We start from the raw sequence: 17,921 nt of genomic DNA, 5'->3' as shown, positions 1-17,921 counted from the left end.
TTTCGCTACACTAAAGTTGCATCATCAGGTACATGTTCAAACCATTTACAACGAAACGTAGAGATTATTGGGCGCCCCGCACATTTTATTAAACATAACTGAGAGTGATGTGGCCGTGAAATAACGTCTGAGTTTCACTGTGAATGATTTGAATATGTACCTGATGATACAACTTACGGGTAGCAAAATCAGTTGTAGCAATAAATAATTATTCAACACCAGTTGCCATTTTGCTTAACAAGAATGTATTATTTAATTTGAAATGGAAATTTTTTTTATCTCGACTGGAACATTAAAAGAGTGAAACACAGGGTGATGAGACATAGTCTGAAAATCTTGTATAGCCGTTTCACGGTAGACTGTGCTCAGAAATAACTGTTAATAAAAAAAACCTGATTCGTTAAGCCGCTCCCGAGTTAATTAGCATTTAAGTTAGCCAGTCAAGTCGTTCAGCGCACAAATTACAGCGGCCCGCCAGAGAGTGTCGCGAAACGTGGTGTGCTAAAACCGAACAAGAGAGCGATACAAAAACTGTACGCGGGACGGTAGTAACGATCGAACAAGAGCCAAAGGCAGAGTAGTTTCGTGCGCTTCGAGAACACCTGACACTGATTGTATCTGGCGGGAAACTTGAATTTGCACGCGCAGCAGCCTGATTGGATAACTTCAATGCTAATTAACACAGAAACGGCGTAAAGTATAGAATTCTTTTCGTAATACACTACTAGCAATTAAAATTGCTACACCAAGCAAAAAATGCAGATGATAAACGGCTATTCATAGGACAAATATATTATACTAGAACTCACATGTGATTACATTATCACGCAATTTGGGTGCATAGATCCTGAGAAATCAGTACCCAGAACAACCACCTCTGGCCGTAATAACGGCCTTGTTAGGCCTGGGCATTGAGTCAAACAGAGCTTGGATGACGTGTACAGGTACAGCTGCCCATGCAGCTTCAACACGATACCACAGTTCATCAAGAGTAGTTCAAATGGCTCAGAGCACTATGCGACTTAACATCTGTGGGCATCAGTCCCCCAGAACTTAGAACTACTTAAACCTAACTAACCTAAGGACATCACACAGATCCATGCCCGAGGCAGGATTCGAACCTGCGACCGTAGCTGTCACGCGGTTCTAGACTGAAGCGCCTAGAACCGCACGGCCACACCGGCCGGCATCAAGAGCAGTGACTGGCGTATCGTGACGGGCCAGTTGCTCGTCCACCATTGACCAGACGTTTTCAGTTGGTGAGAGATCTGGAGAATGTGCTGACCAGGGGAGCAGCCGAACATTTTCTGTATCCAGAAAGGTCAGTACAGGACCTGCAACATGTGGTCGTGCATTATCCAGCTGAAATGTAGGGTTTCGCAGGGATCGAATGAAGGGTAGAGCACGGGTCGTAACACATCTGAAATGTAACGTCCACTGTTCAAAGTGCCGTCAGTGCGAACAAGAGATGACCTAGACGCGTAACCAATGGCAGCCGATACCATCACGCCGGGTGATACGCCAGTATGGCGATGACGAATACACGCTTCCAATGTGCGTTCACCACGATGTCGCCAAACACCGATGCGACCATCGTGATGCTGTAAACAGAACATGGATTCGTACGAAAAAATGACGTTTTGCCATTCGTGCACCCAGGTTCGTCGTTGAGTACACCATCGCAGGCGCTCGTGTCTGTGATGCAGCGCCAAGGGTAACCGCAGCCATGGTCTCCGAGCTGATAGTCCATGTTGCTGCAAACGTCGTCGAACTGTTCGTGCAGATGGTTGTTGTCTTGCAAACGTCCCCATCTGTTGACTCAGGGATCGAGACGTGGCTGCACGATCCGTTACAGCCATGTGGACAATATGCCTGTCATCTCGACTGCTAGTGATACGAGGCCGTTGGAATCCAGCACGGCGTTCCATATTACCCTCCTGAACCCATCGATTCCATATTCTGCTAATAGTCATTGGATCTCGACCAACGAGAACAGCAATGTCGAGATACGATAAACCGCAATCCCGATAGGCTGCAAGCCGACCTTTATCAAAGTCGGAAACGTGATGGTACGCATTTCTCCTCCTAACACGAGGCATCACAACAACATTTCAGCTGGCAACGCCGGTCAACTGGTGCTTGTGTATGAGAAATCGGTTGAAAACGTTCCTTATGTCAGCACGTTGTAGGGGTCGCCACCGGCGCCAACCTTGTGTGAATGCTCTGAAAACCTAATCATTTGCATATCACAGCATCTTCTTCCTGTCGGTCAAATTTCGCATCTGTAGCACGTCATCTTCGTGGTGTAGCAATTTTAATGGCCAGTAGTGTAGTTATTTTAAAGAACAACCTACCCTGAACACCCTGATGAGCTTTTCAGTTGTTTCTGACCTCCCTGTATTTGTCCAGGCAGTCCCCCACATTTTGCAAGCGTTTGTGAAAGACTCTTATTTCTGAACCGTCCAGAGCCCTGATGAACTAATCTTTATTAACAATGGCTTTCGATAGTACGGTCATCATGAGGTGTCATCCCTATATGGCAACATTCTCACTGTCGCGTCAAATAATGTGAAATAAAAGTCATCCTGCGTCACAGTCGTTAATAGTAAAAGCTGCTCAGTCAACAGTAAAACGCACTGATATACGTCATTAATCTTCGTATGCTGTCGTAATAGGCAAAGGTCTAATACTGTAGGGACAGGAAAAGAAGACGCTCTCCTTATGACTCCACGCTTCTGTCTAAAATAACAACGTCGCCAAATAGGCTGTTGTAAATGTTTTCATTTTACCTAAAGATGGTCAAATGGTCGAAACCGGTAGTTAGTAAAGAATGATCTCGTCAGAAGCTCATGGAAGATCCGAAAGATGATTATTTTAAATAAAAGAGAATTTCTAATCTTATTCCTTACGGTACAAAACTTGTTTCTTTCAAGCGTTGTTCAACACGTCATTGTCAAGAAGATTTTTTTATGAAATTCTCGAACTGGTTAAACACACCAAAAACTAATTTTTACAGCTCTATTAAATGGTGATAATTTTTTATTATTGCCTTCAACTTCCAGCAGACTCCTTGTAATGTAAGAATGACCATTCAAGTTTTCATAAGCTGACTTATGCAGCACGGTTCGGTACGGCACTGAGCCGCCTCGGTAGGTATACCGGCCCTTGGAGAGACTCACCCTCGAAGCCGAGCAGAGAGGCGGAGGAGGCGACGGTGCCCATGCAGTTGTGCGCCTCGCAGGTGTAGGTGCCCAGGCAGCAGGTCCCGTCCTGGCCCGAGATGATGCGGTGGATGTCCCCCGGCTTCAGCTCGGCGCCGTCCTTGTACCACTTCAGCACCGGCTGCGGGACGCCGATCACCTGCGACAGCAACACAGTTACAAGCTACGTCCTCACGGACGACACGAGGCAGCGACTGTTAGTCCAAGTTGTCACTCCAGCCGTGAACGAAAATTAATTCTGGGTGCATATCGTACTTCCAACTAGGCTTTACACATAGTTAATACTACAACACAGAAATACGCCATGACAGTAATGATCGGCATTGCCGGGGCATTCTATAATCTCTGGTGGCCCGCAATGTTTAAGAGGTTAAGACATCTGGAGGTACTTCAATCACTGTACAACAGTTTCCTAGACTACTGTAAAGAGCGATTAGTCGAATGGGAGATGGACAGCCGAAAGTAATTAAAAGAATTACCGAAGGCTGTCCTCAATGGTCGATCTGCAGCCTCATCTTCTGGGACATAGCAATCGAATCCATCCTACAACTTCTGCATAGGGATGACAGGTCAGACGGAATTGAGCCTACGCAGATGACCTATTGGTTTTACCAACTGCAGACGACAGAGCCCAGTTAGAAGAGGAAGCCAGTGGAATACTACAGACAATTACACAATGGTGTCACAACAATAAACTCAGGATAGCCGAAAACAAAACAACAGACGGATTACTGAAAGGATCACTCCAAAGGAATCCGTCTGTTAAAATTAGGGACACAAACATCAAACGAGCACACGTTACGCCTTGTCTTGGGGTACACTTAGATGAAAAATTGAATATCCACGAACACATTAACAACAGAGGAAGCACAAAAAATACTTCACAAACTATTGAGGTTAAACTCAAAACAGTACAGACTAGCAGCCGTACGGACATACCACTGTGCGCTCTTCGAATCAGTACTTAGATTCGCAGCTGGCACGTGGACACACAGACTGAACCTGGTCACCAACAAAGAATCCGTCAGACGAGTGCAGAGAACTGTCCTGCCTAGGCTACCTGGAGCCTTCGTTACCACCTCAGTGGATGCACTGTGTGTGGTGCTCGGAATATGCCCCATAGATATCACGATCACGTACAGAGCTGCTAGGTGCTGGTTAATGATGGGGAGACTAGATAAGGTACACACAATAACTGGTGAACCGATGGAGACGGTACGTCACCTTCAAAGTTGGCGTTTGGATACATGGCAAGGTCAGTGGGGTGTAAGCGATAACGGACGTAGACTCCACGACTTCCTCCCTGACATAAAAGAGCGGTTGAGAATGAAACATATCGATCTCAGCCGCGGTATGGTACATTTCTTAACCAGACACGGACCTTATCCCACACACTTAAACCGCGTGAGGCAGACACCTATAGGCACATGAGGGGGAATAAGGTTCCCCAGAACACACTGTCTTTTTCTGCGGGCCATACGCGAACAATAGACATACACTACACTTAGACTACACAGAAACAGACATATAGATATACACACAGCAATAAGAGACGAAGAACAATGGGCAGAAGTAAGCGTATTTTGACTAACAGTATTTCAAAAACAACACATGAAGATCACCTGCGGACATGACGTAACAGACATGCCTATGTGCAACATAACAACAATCGCCAGAGGGTGGACAGCGATGCCCACAGTGACAGCCAAAACAGTGACAACCAGAAGGAGGAAGACGAGATGTCACAGTAAATAAGCATAAGGTACTGGCGATCTAGCCAAGAAATCAGCAAGTGCGGTAACACTGATGGGCACCTAAAGTTAATACATAGGATTAGTAATAAATAGGATTAGCAATACTATTTGTCTAGTAGTAACCATTTGTGTGTGTGTGTGTGAGAGAGAGAGAGAGAGAGAGAGAGAGAGAGAGAGAGAGAGAGAGAGTGGCTGGCAGTCAACAGCTCGAAGAAACCATTCCGAGGTATTCACCGTCAGTCACAATCGGTGATGGTACGAACAAATCTCCCCTCTATCCTGTCATCTTATTAAATTCTTCTTAAGAAAATTTATTTATATTTCAACATTAAATTATTCTTATTTTGGAAGGCATTATTCTTTATAAATGTTGTACATAAAACAAAAGAAAAGAAAACTACAAAAAAATGAAAAACGATTCTTCATATATTTGTCTTAGTATTTTGCATCTGATACAATCTACTAGAACTCAGTTCATTTTCTTACCTGTATCATGGTTCTTTGATAGTATGTGTTCTCCTGAGTTTGTTATTTGTTCTTTGATATAATGTGCGTGAGTGATTGTAGCCATACATTTTCATATGTTCATATAAGTTACAAAATCAGAAATTTGTTGTTCTACTGCGAAATGTAATAAAGATATATCGAGAGCAAACTGTTGTGATCAGCCAGCACCAATTAACTCATGTGTAAATTTAAGTTTTGGTTTATTTTAGTAAATGATGAAGTCACATTTATCAAGTAAAATTACCAGCAGCTTTCACTTCCACAGTCCCACGCTTTCTGCCGTTTCAGCGCTGCGTGTCAAAAAAAGTGAAGCTCCCATAAGGGGCGGAGGAAACGAAATTATACTCATTGTACTATACTCATGATGGTATGGGATGTTATATCAGTGACACAAAAACGAGTAATTTGGCAGCACGAGCCCGCTTATCAGGATAGCGTTCTGCCCCATCTGCTTGAATGCATGCACTGATTTGTGTGGGAAGAGTGCCACAAAGGCGTTGTATCCTTTCCTGAGGCAAGTTGCCCCGCAACAGGTCCTCGATATCGCGTATATTGTCACTGTAACGGGGGTGACATCAGAGCTGGTCCCAAACACCTCCTATCGGGGAAATCTCTTGGGACCTCGATGGCCACGGAAGTGCCTCAACGTGACAGAGACAAGTGCCATGTGTGGACGAGCATTAACCACTTGAAAATTATTACGATGATACTGCCACACGAGACGTGACGTAGGAGGACACAAGATGCCCACGATATACCGTTGTGCCCGCAGAGTTCCATTAGTCACTATGAACCACAACCTGAAGTCATGCCCTATGGCTGTCGCACCACGAGCTAATCGGCCAGTATTAACACCACTGTGCCAGTCGAAAACACTGGAAGAGTGGGGCCTTCGCTCATGTCGCTACTGCACTTGCCGGCGATGGTCATCCAGAGTACTGCAGAGCTTCCCATCGTCACTGAACACAATGTGACGTCACTCGTCAGTGGTCCACGCTTCCCGGTCGCGGCACCGCTCCAGACACAGCTGTTGGTCTCACTGTGTGTGAGCGGCAGCCTTCGCTTGGGGCGCTCATTCCCTAGTTCCATTACTGCCACTCTCCAGTGAACGGTGCAGGATGACACAGTGGAACCTGTTACCTGTTCTCGAATGCTACTCGCAGATATGAAGGGATTTCGATGTGTTTGGTGCACAGTAAGCTGGTCCCCCGTTGTGATTGTCAGATGAGCTCGACCAGAACCTTGAAAACGAGAACACCTGCCGTCACTTCTCAAGCAGTCCAACATCTTTCCTCTTTTGCTTAGAAATGCCCAAGAAATCTGGATATCGCACGACTTGACCAGCTTGCCAAATGGAGATCGACAACGTCCTCCCTTTCAAACTGTGTCAAGCGCTGATAATGCTGCTTCACACAAGCTTGAGACATCTCTGTGTCATTCACAATGGTCACTTAACATCTGAAGCCATTCACACCCATTACGTACCCTGCCACGCCCAGTAACAACACTATTCTCTTAGATTCTTTTTGAATACTGCTGCGCGTCGTGGGATCCTTACCAGATAGGACTGACGGAGAACATCGAAAAAGTTCAAAGAAGGGCAGCACGTTTTGTATTATCGCGAAATATGGGAGACAGTCTGTCACTGAAATGATACAGGATTTGGGCTGGACATCATTAAAAGAAAGGCGTTTTTCGTTGCGATGGAAACTTCTCACGAAATTCCAGTCACCAACTTTCTCCTCCGAATGAGAAAATATTTTGTTGACAACGACCTCCATAGGGAGAAACGATACAACGATAAAATAATGGAAATCAGAGCTCGTACGGGAAGATACAGGTGTTCGTTCTTTCCGCGCGCTATACGTGATTGGAATAACAGAGTATTGTGAAGGTGGTTCGATGAACCCTCTGCCAGACACTTAAATGTGATTTGCAGAGTATCCCTGTAGATGTAGACGTAGATACAAACGCGAACAACACTAATGCACTGTGGTCCCGTTCCACCTGTCACAGAGAATTGCAACTCTACTCGTTTACATGCCCACTGATGTTGTGTCAGTGTTCGAAGTTATCCGACCATATCTTCTGGATGCTTCACTTTTTTGTCAGACAGATGTGCGTCTTTTCTTTTGATATAAGACGCTTACGACCCCAACGATATTACCCTTTGTAGCAATGACTGTGACTTATTGAAACAGAGATCCTTTGAACTTACAGCAACGACGTCATTCGACAGAATTACATCCGTCTTTTAATTGTGTAGATTGACAGCACATCTGTGATATGGGAAAAAGGTCCCTAGCGAAATAAATTTCATAATTCCGGTGTGCTCTGTAACCGTGGCAGGACCCATTTACAGAATGATTATTAATGCTGTGACGATTTCATAATATTATATTTTACCAACATTAAACGTAAAGTAAATAGACGATGCTACCGTCTCCTCAGAGGCCAAAGTTTCAAGATTCAGTGTTGGTACTTCATGTGTAATATGAGTCGAAATGTGTAGGCTGTTGAAGAACCCGACAATGTTAAGAAATTCATCGTAAAATATGACTGCTTGAAAACGAGCGAAGCGACATCACTCCTATCATTAAAATTTATTTTCATCCATTCATTAAGTCATCCATTGCATTCCACAGAGCCCATGAAGAAAGTGAACCTTTAGGACGTGTAACGAGTGAAGATATATACGAGGACCACTTTTTCCGAGATATCACTTTTCGCGAAATTAAAAACACAGTGGAATCCGAAACGGTTTTATTAGCAACGTTCAGGTACACCTTGCAGATATGTCTCTACACAGTCGCGTCTCTGATTTAGATACTTGTCGTAGCCTTCTACCAACTTTCCAATACCGCTGTCAATTCTCTGCGCTGGTTTACACCTAGTTGTCTGTGCCTTAATGCTGTCCTCATAGCCAGTGGTTCGTGTGAGCAAAGGTATGACAATCACAGGGAGCCAGGTCTTGGCTGTATGGTGGATATGAAACACTACCCATCGAGATCGCACAGACTGTGTCGCCTGGCTACCAAGAGCTGTTGCATAACAATTTGATTCACTGTTCCAGTTATATGGCTCCCTCCGTGTATAACGATTATACGACTATGACGTGTGGGGCCTGAAGATGACATCAGTGTAATGCCGAAACTGGTAGCACATAAGAAGTTCATAAAATAAATTCCTACAATGCATACGGCTGTTGGTAAATTATTGCATCAAGAGATACATGCCAGCAGTCGCCCCACGGTCCATAATGGATCAACGAAGATTTTTAAGTTGTAATTGCCTTTATAGAGCAGAAACCAAAAGATAGATATAATATTATACTTCTCGGGCCTCACCTTGCATTCCAGATTGACGGCGCCCTCTTCGGATAATATAGCCCTCAGACATTCGAGGAAGCGCGGCTTCTTGTAGTGTTTCGGAATTACCAGCTTCAGGAAACAGGACGTTACGCTGTGCCCGAAGTCGTTCGATGCGACGCACTTCCACTCAGCCTGGAACAGGAAAGAAGTTTGAAAGAGACAGCACACTTAACTCTCTAAATTTCGATCAACAGTTCATAGTTGAGTCCTGCAGCTCTATGAAAACACCTACGATATGTTAAGAGCTATATGCCTGTCCACTGAGTTAATAAGCAACTGTCACCTGAGTTAGTTTTGTTCAAAAATGGCTCTGAGCACTATGGGACCTAACTTCTGAGGTCATCAGTCCCCTGGAACTTAGAAATACTTAAACCTAACTAACCTCAGGACATCACACACATCCATGGCCGAGGCAAGATTCGAACCTGCGACCGCAGCGGTCGCGCGGTTCCAGACTGTAGCGTCTAGAACTGCTCGGCCACATCGGCCGGCTCAATATTGTTGCTCAGCTGTTTACGGCATTCAGGTTGAGTATCATACATTCACTAATCGATTTGGGGAGGGGTCTAGACAGCGAGGTCATCGGTCCCACCTGATTAGGGAAGGACGGGCAAGGAAGTCTACCGTGGCCTTTCAAAGGAACCATTCCGGAATTTGACTGAAGCGATTTAGGGAAATCATGGAAAACCCAAATCAGGGTGGACCGACGCGGGTTTGAACCGTCGTCCTCCCGAACGTGAGTCCAGTGTGGTAGCCATTGCGCCACCTCGCTCGGTACATTCGCTAAGGCTGTTTCATAGATACTGCCTTTGTAAAACAAAATATCAAATTTTCAATGCGTAGTTAAGTCACAGGTGACAGTAGGTCTATTTGAATTTATTTAAGATTATCTTTTCTCTTATAGCGAATTTAAAAGACTCGCTGAGTTAACTATAACTTTTATTTACTTCTTTTTCTTGCATCAAAAACCATTCTTAACAAATAAACAGGATACTTTTAGGAAATGCACTGCCAAATTAAAGTGAAAAGTGAACGACAAATAACAATAACGGCATAAGGGATGTATAGATCTACAGCATAGTTTAGAGAAAAAGTCTTTTGAGTTTACATTGTAGAATCTTTGTAAAACAGCTCTTCATATCAAAAAAGTGACAAATTTGTGTGGAGTGAAAAGATCAACGGGCGTCTAAACAGCGCTTGAGACACGATGACACATACAGTGGAGGAACTGATGGAGACTGATGCTGGCGTTTCACTGAAAGCGGCTTCTGACATCGCGTTTATGTTTACCTGACTTAGAGTAATAGCAAACTTAATTTGTATACCTACCCCCATACCTTTGATCTTGAAAGTATGGAGCGAAGCGGGCAATGAGAGCGTCTATGAACTAACTCAGCAATAAGCTAAGAAGACCTCCGCTTTTAAAATAAGAGTGAAGACCGAAGGATGGAACAAAGGTACTTAAGGGAAACAATCTACAATTCCAAGCAAATACAGAACATTACATATTATTAATGTATTACTATACTACGTCTGGCATGGGAAAGTTTTGAACGCTCGGTTCCGCATGGTCCTTGACATACAATAATGAAAAAAATGGTAGAGGGACTACTTTGCGGTCTTACCTTTTAAACTATGGACACGCTTCATTCTAGAAAAATTTGGAAAACAAGTTATAACATTGTTATGAGTGATTCGAATGCATGAAGAATATGTTGATGGAAAGTCGGAAGGAGGCATACGCAACAGAATATTTCGAAGATATCAGCATACAGAACAGCGTGACATAGAACGTATAAAGTGATCATAAAAGATCCTACAACGCTTCAGAGATCCGATACTTACACGACACGACATGTGGCAGGAGCTCAAGACTCTGCTTAAATGTCATTACTAAAGATGCACCAAAACTAAACTGAGTCATTTGCCTAGCCAGCCTTCTTCTAGATTTGGAACGTTTTCTGTTTCTGCTCACGCCAGTATAGATGCACTTGGTTTACAGTAGATATCCGAAGTTATACTAAAATACAAACGAATCTATTCCTAAAATATGTGGACATTCTTCAGGTGCAGCGTGTTACTATTCTTTTATCGCCGACATCACCATCAGAATCATGTAATGCCCTGGGGAACACTTCAACATGGCGCAGTGTGAATTCCATCTACATATGCTGTTGCATGACAGTCAACACGGAGATTAATCCTTTTACATCTTAAGGAGAGAGGCCAGTAAATGCTTGGCGAAAACCATGACATGACTGTCCATGTCTAGTTTCGTTGTCGTTCTCCAACCCCTGTCTGCCCGTCCAGTTTGACAATGGACGGTGACTGGTGGAAACTGACTGCTCTGTCCGCAACACTGTGTCTACTCAGCACTAAAGCGACGGGAAGGCTGCTCCTTTATTAAAATTTCGCCTCCGTCAGTTAACTCTTTGCAGGTGGGCATCGTTACAGCCTACCACATATGTAGACGCTCTGAAAGGACGGTAGTCACTGTGGCTAACTACACATTTTTCTCAGTTTACTGTTGACTAAAGTTTCATGGAGAGCTGCATCAAACCAGTCTCAGGGCTGAAGACTACAACAACAACAAGGTTTCAGTTGATGGCAGGAGAGTCACAGGGCAGCATTTTTGCCGCGTATTTATGACACGAGCATGATATTTCATGGATTGTTGGTGTTGTCTGTGGAAGTGTCGTGCATTTCTGTCTGTAGCTCTTCTTTATGCGCCTATTTTTGGTAAGTAATTCTTCATATGTATGCCCTGACCTTTCATAAATCTACAAGTAATATTTTTATTCGAATAGAATTTTGGATACTTCACAGACGAATTTCTGTGTGGTTAGTGGCGCTAACCCCATCCAGTAAGTCTCACCAACAAAGAATGACAGAGGAAGTCGAATATTAGTTTATGAAATTCCTTCTAGTGGCGACAGTGTTGACAGCAATGAAAGTGATGACAATGACCCGACATTCGCTACAGACTGTGAAAGTTCTAAACTTGTTTAGAGCTGTGTGCGTCGAGCATTAGTGATTCTGAGGATAACAGCGAACGTGATGAAACAAGTGAAAACAATGCGGTGCCACTCGCAATTCCATCAACAAGTCGCTGGAGCCGACAAACAAATCTTGACCAAGTTCCATTATCTGCTGGAGAAGATGGCGTGAACAAACTGAACCTAAAGCCAGTTGCATTATGTTCCGAGTTTTTGTTGAAACATTTGTAAACCGCGTAGTTTTTCAAACCAGTTTGTACGCAACAGAGACAGGCAAATCTTTCGTCCGCAGCAACGAATATGAAATATTTACTTTTATCGGAATAAATCTTTACATGGGAATCACTAAAAAACCCATCTGCAGAGATAACGGCAGCACTCATACAGACCTTCTTGGAAGTTATATATCGAAGCTAACGCCAGTAAAAAGACAGATAGAGTCGACTTATGACGAAATATACAAACTGCGTACGTTACTACATCATTTGAACACGAAATTTCAAGACTGCTATACAAAACATCACAATCTAGCTATGGACGAAGCAATAGCTAAATTGAAAGGCAGATCATTTCGCAAACAGTACGTGAGAGACAAACGTATTAAGAAAGGGTAAAAAGTGTGGATGTTATGTGATAATCATCATACAACTACAAATTTTATATTTATACAGGAAAAGTTTCACAGTCTGCCGTATTAGGTTTAGAACTGAATGTGGCTTTAAACTGAACCAGTGACCTTCATTATTCATATGGAAAATTATTTTATATCGTATGATCTCTTCAAGAACCTAAAGTCCAGTGATCTGTACGCTTGTGAAACAATAAATCCCAGAAGGAAAAACATGCCAAAACTCAAGGAGGAAAAGAAACTTGAGAGAAAGGAATTCAGTTACAGGATAAGCAATAATGGAGTAGATATATGTAGATAGAAGGATAACGGGGCAGTAAATGTGATTTCTATATGTCATATACTATCAGAAGTGTCCACAGTAAGTCGAAGGATGAATGATGTAACAATAACGAATATCACTTGCCCTCTCGTGTTGAATGATTACAATTCCCGGATGAAGTATGTGGATAATTTTGATCGACTGAAGTCAGACTGTGCTACAGACAGGAGAAGCAAGAAATGTTAGCTGAGATTGCCCTTTCACTTAGTAGATTGCTGAGTAACAAATGCATTCATTATGCACAAGGAGACGGAAATGGAACAGTTCTCCAATAAAGACTTTCGTCGAGAGGTGTACAACAGTTCGTTGGCTTCAAAAATAGTTTCACAGGCTGCTGCTTCATCCTCTGTACATAACAATAAGTTATCTCAGATCAAGGCACGCAAGGCATACGCAGACGAAAGTATTTGCCACAAAAGTAGTAAACCTCAGTCCATTCACAGATCATCTATAAGATGTGTAATATGGAGTTCAAGAAAAACCCTGGTCGGAACAGTGTGGATGTGTTCAGTGGAAGTAGCTTTGTGCCTCACAGCGGCAAGAACTGTTTCAAGAGATGCCGCGGAAATTAAAAGAATGGTACACCAAAGTTGAACCACCAACTATCGAACTTGTATATTGTAATGGGGTGAAGGTTAGCTGCGATGACCACATTTAATGTTAAAATTTTGTTGTTGTTAAGGTGAATATTTACAAACCTATTGTAGAAAACATATCACCATAATAAAACTGAAGTGTTAAAAGTGGATCAAATTTGAATTATGTAAATTATTGTTCATGGCCCTTTGGGGTGAATTCTTATGGCATTTCCCTGCCGCTCAAACAGTAAAGACTGATGAGCTGCTGGCAAAATTGAAGCTGTGAGGGCGGCTCCTGAGTCGAGCTTGGGTAGCACAGTCGGTAGAACACGTGACACCGAAGAGTGAAGGTCCCGAGTTCGAGTCTCTTTCCGGCCCACAGTTTTAATCTGACAGTAAGTTTCATAAGAATATAATGATTGAAAATATTGTTTTTGTAAACGTTTACTCGTGGCATGCTGTGCAGGAGTAACTAAATGTTAAAAAAGCTTTGTCGTTTATCGAGACTGCGTCCAAATTGTCGGAGGAAGCTGCCATACCTGGTCGACGATCTCGAGTCGCTTGACATCGAGGTTGACGGTGCCCAGCGTCTCCGTAATGATCTCGTATCGGTCGGAATCCGCCACCAGGTCGTCGTCGCGGTACCACGTGACCACTGGCTCCGGGGATACAGTGACTGCAACAAAATAACCGTGAATGTTACTTTCAAGTTTCTTGCAGCCTCTGCACTTACTTGTGAGTGTTGTCTGCTCATCATTAATATAGTTTCCGAGCTTGTGTTTGTGAAAACTGTGACACCTGAAACAAGCAGGGGTATGCGCATTCAAAATCGTTAGATTTAGAGAGCTACGTTGGCCTACTTCGGCTGAGTAGCAACGTCTGTACAGACATGTTGGACGTGGATGTTGTAAAGAACGACAGAGAAGCATTATACGAATTATATGCTAGCGTACTGTAAGAAGCTCTCATTGATTCAAAAGGCACCATATTGAGATCAAAGAAAGACACTTAAGAAGCCTCCTCGAAAAGTATGCAGATTCATAAACAACGGTTATATGCTCACAAATTCTTCGTTCTAAAGGTAACGTAAATGGAACATGTGACGTTGGGACAACTTAAAAGGGAAAGATAGAAACCGTAAATGATTATTATTAATAAAAACACAGATGTTTCTAACAACAATGAATGAAGAGTTTCTACGGAAACGTGACATAATCAGGATTGCAAGGCTACGGGAAATGCACTTCTTTCAACAACGGATGATGGGAAGGACAGTTTAATCCAGTCTTTGTTATTGCGGGTGATCAGGTGACCCATAAAAGTGTGGAATATGTCTGTACATTCACTCGCACACACATCACGCAATTATATTTTGTCAGTGTACGGAGATCGCGTTCAGTAGAAGTCACAAATTTAAGTACAGACAAATTGGAATTTTTCGCCTCTCACTTGATAGCAATGTCAATACAGTCGACACAGTTCCATAGGCAGATCAGCGCTCCAATAAACGCCATTAGAGGGTGGGGAAGTGAAACTACTCCAATTAATAGAGCTGATGACAGACTTTGATTTGGGGACGAAATAACCTGACAGTCTGGGGGGGGGGGGGGTAAATAAACTTTCAATTCATGTAGCTGTATCTTACAAAAATGATTTCTCGCTGTCTCCCCAAACGTGGTAAAATTTCCAGATCGAAGCCAACACCAAATACAAACCCCATCAATAAAATTAAAGACAGCCTACTACGTTTCTCAAATTATTAATAATGAAGAAAGTAATAAAGATAAAGATCTGCTCTTCGACCATGTTGTAGTCTTCAGTGTGAAGACTGTTTTGAGACAACTCTACACCCTAGTCTACCCTGTGTAAGCCTTTTCTTCTCTGCATGAGTGCTGAAACCTAAATCTGTTTGAAATTACTTGCTGTGGTCAAACCTTGGTCTCCGTCTATAATTTTAACCTTCCCGCCCCCCCCCCCCCCAAATTAATTTTTTTCCCGATTCGATTCAGTGCTGCCTCATTAGTTATCCCATCTACACATCTGATACTCAGGATTATTTTGCAGTCCCACACTCCTTTGTTAGTTAGTTACATGTTGCACAGATAATTTGAACTATTTCTTTATCGTAATTATGTATAACGAGTCAGTTTACATGATATTTATACACTTATTGATACATAGTTTTACTATTAATGAATGCGTTACTTTACTCACGCAACTACATTTAAAAACACGTCTTTTTTCAGGCTGCCAGTTTCTAAACAGAAATTCGTCCATGGAATACAAAGAGTTGCCCAGGAGAAATGATTTTAGGTTGGATTTAAAACATGCGTTGCTACCCATTGTCAGATGTTTTATGGTATTGTGAAATTCGGCAAAACCTCTAGTTGTAAAGTATTGAACTCATTTCTAAGCCATTGGGAGCATTAATAATGGATAATAAAGGTCATTTTTTCCTCTGGTTCTGTAGGTATGGACATCATTGTTCTTCTTAAATTGTGATGGCTTATTTATGACGAACTTCACTAGCGGATAACCTGTATTGTGATGGTGTCTCCATGACGACCGCAGCTGAACATCACATATTATTGTTATTGTTCGCTTTTGTGCAACCACTGCTATCTTTCTAATTAGTGGTTATCCCAAAAAAATTATTCCTTAAGATATTATTGATTAGAAATATGCAAAATATGTCAGGAAGCTGAACTTAATTGTCTGGCAAGCTCAATAATTTGTGTCTTCCGGTTTAATTATTTGTCAATATTTACATCCAAAAATTGGAGCATTCTACCATATTTACTGACTTCTGTTCACGTGCTACATCCGTTCTTGGTATAACTCTTTTTGTCATACAGAACTAAATATAGTGTGTTTTCTCAAAATTTAGGGCGAGGCCATTTTCAGAGACCACTTAATCATTCTTTGAATAATATCATTAACAATCTCTTCTGCAAATTTCTCTCTAATGGGCTTTATTATAACACTAATATCATCCAAAAACGTGCCAATCTGCTTGTTGAACGTTAAGTTTAAGGTTATTCACATATATAAGGAATAGGAGGGGATTCAAAATTAAACAGTCGTGGGACTCTCTTTGTGACTGTTTCCCAGTCTCTAAAATTTTCTAACCTTCCAACATTTTTTTAACTATTTGGCACAAGTATTTGCATTCTGTTTGTTATGATTCAAACTAGTTGTATGTAAAGCCACCAGTTCCATAAAACTTGAATTTTTCTAAGTGTGTAATATGATTTGCACAATCAAAGGCCCTAGAAGGATCACAAAAATGCCAAATTTATATATTTTATTATTTTAGGCTTGTAATATTTTATGAGTGAATGTATAAGTAGAATTTCAACACCCCTTCTAGAATCCAGACAGAGATTCTGAGTAAATTGTTTCTAAGTAAATGTGAGAATACTCTTGAATTTATTAATTTTTGAAATATTTAGGAAAAAGATGTCTGTAAGGAAAATGGACGACATTCATTTAAGCCTTTCTTATCGACTTTGTTTCGAAAAGGTTTAAAAACCGTGTATATTAATCTCTCTGGGAAACTTCCCTGTGTCTATGATGATTAATGTGTGGCACATTACCTGTTAAGTTACAACAACTTTCCCATCAGCACCATATGAGCCTATATTTTTCAGAATTTTCGTAATTCTAGTAATTTCAGTGAAGGATGTTGATAATACTTCTGTTTGATTAAAATCTTGTGGAATGCCATTTCTAATATATTCTCTTGTACTTCAAATGAGCCATTTGATCTACTGCTGCTGCTGTTGCCAAACATCTTAACCTATAATGCACTTATACAAATTTTTCTCTTTTTCTTACGCGTGATTTTAATTTCCTTAGTTATGCATGGCTTAATTTTTTTTATAGATTTCTGGCTAACGTTTTAGGTAAGCTACTTTCAAATATTGACACAAAGTTAGTATGGAATAATTTGAATTTGACATTATATCTTTCTACCTATACCTTATCCCATACCACCTCTTTTAGCTTACTCTTAAAACACTGTATTCTGTACTCACTAATAAGCCTTACTGCTATGTATGAATTTGCTCGAGGGCTGGAAGGTGCTATATCATGTATTTCCATCTGTTGTGGAAGAATATCCGATAGTCTGTTAACAAATGGGTACACATTAGTTGTTTCCATCTGAGCACTGCCTATACAAATGTTATCAATCCACGTCGTACTACGTATCTTGCTACACACGAGTTCGAAAACTGATTACTGAAATTAGATTGAAGAGCGGAAATAAACTTGCCTGAAACTTTCATCATCTACGTGACACTCGTTACACGGCTGCACTTCAGACAAATGCCTTTAGGAGACTTATTAGCTCTTAAATTTATATGAGACGATAACAAATTTCTCTTACTCACAAAGGCTCAAATGTTCAAACGTTCGAATGTGTGTGAATTCCTAAGGGACCAAACCGCTGAGGTCATCGGTCCCTAGACTTACACACTACTTAAACTAACGTAAACTAACTTATCCTAAGAACAACAAACACACACATGCCCTAGGGAGGA

General features: G+C 41.9%; 1 protein-coding gene across 1 annotated transcript in view; it reads right to left on the bottom strand.

Annotated features, from left to right (window-relative positions):
* The window catches only part of LOC124613831 (muscle M-line assembly protein unc-89-like), a 261,356-nt gene that overhangs the window by 64,921 nt on the left and 178,514 nt on the right, over positions 1-17,921 (bottom strand). Inside the window, exons 9-11 of the mRNA XM_047142554.1 lie at positions 13,917-14,053; positions 8,830-8,985; positions 3,180-3,360 (exon numbers count right to left, since the gene is read on the bottom strand). Coding sequence (XP_046998510.1) covers positions 3,180-3,360; positions 8,830-8,985; positions 13,917-14,053 — 474 coding nt within the window. The remainder of the gene's footprint in view (positions 1-3,179; positions 3,361-8,829; positions 8,986-13,916; positions 14,054-17,921) is intronic.

This window comes from Schistocerca americana, chromosome 4, assembly GCF_021461395.2.
Source record: "Schistocerca americana isolate TAMUIC-IGC-003095 chromosome 4, iqSchAmer2.1, whole genome shotgun sequence".
Lineage (NCBI taxonomy): Eukaryota > Metazoa > Arthropoda > Insecta > Orthoptera > Acrididae > Schistocerca > Schistocerca americana.
The sequence above is the reverse complement of the archived record's forward strand: the minus strand, read 5'-3'. Positions and strand labels throughout refer to the sequence as shown.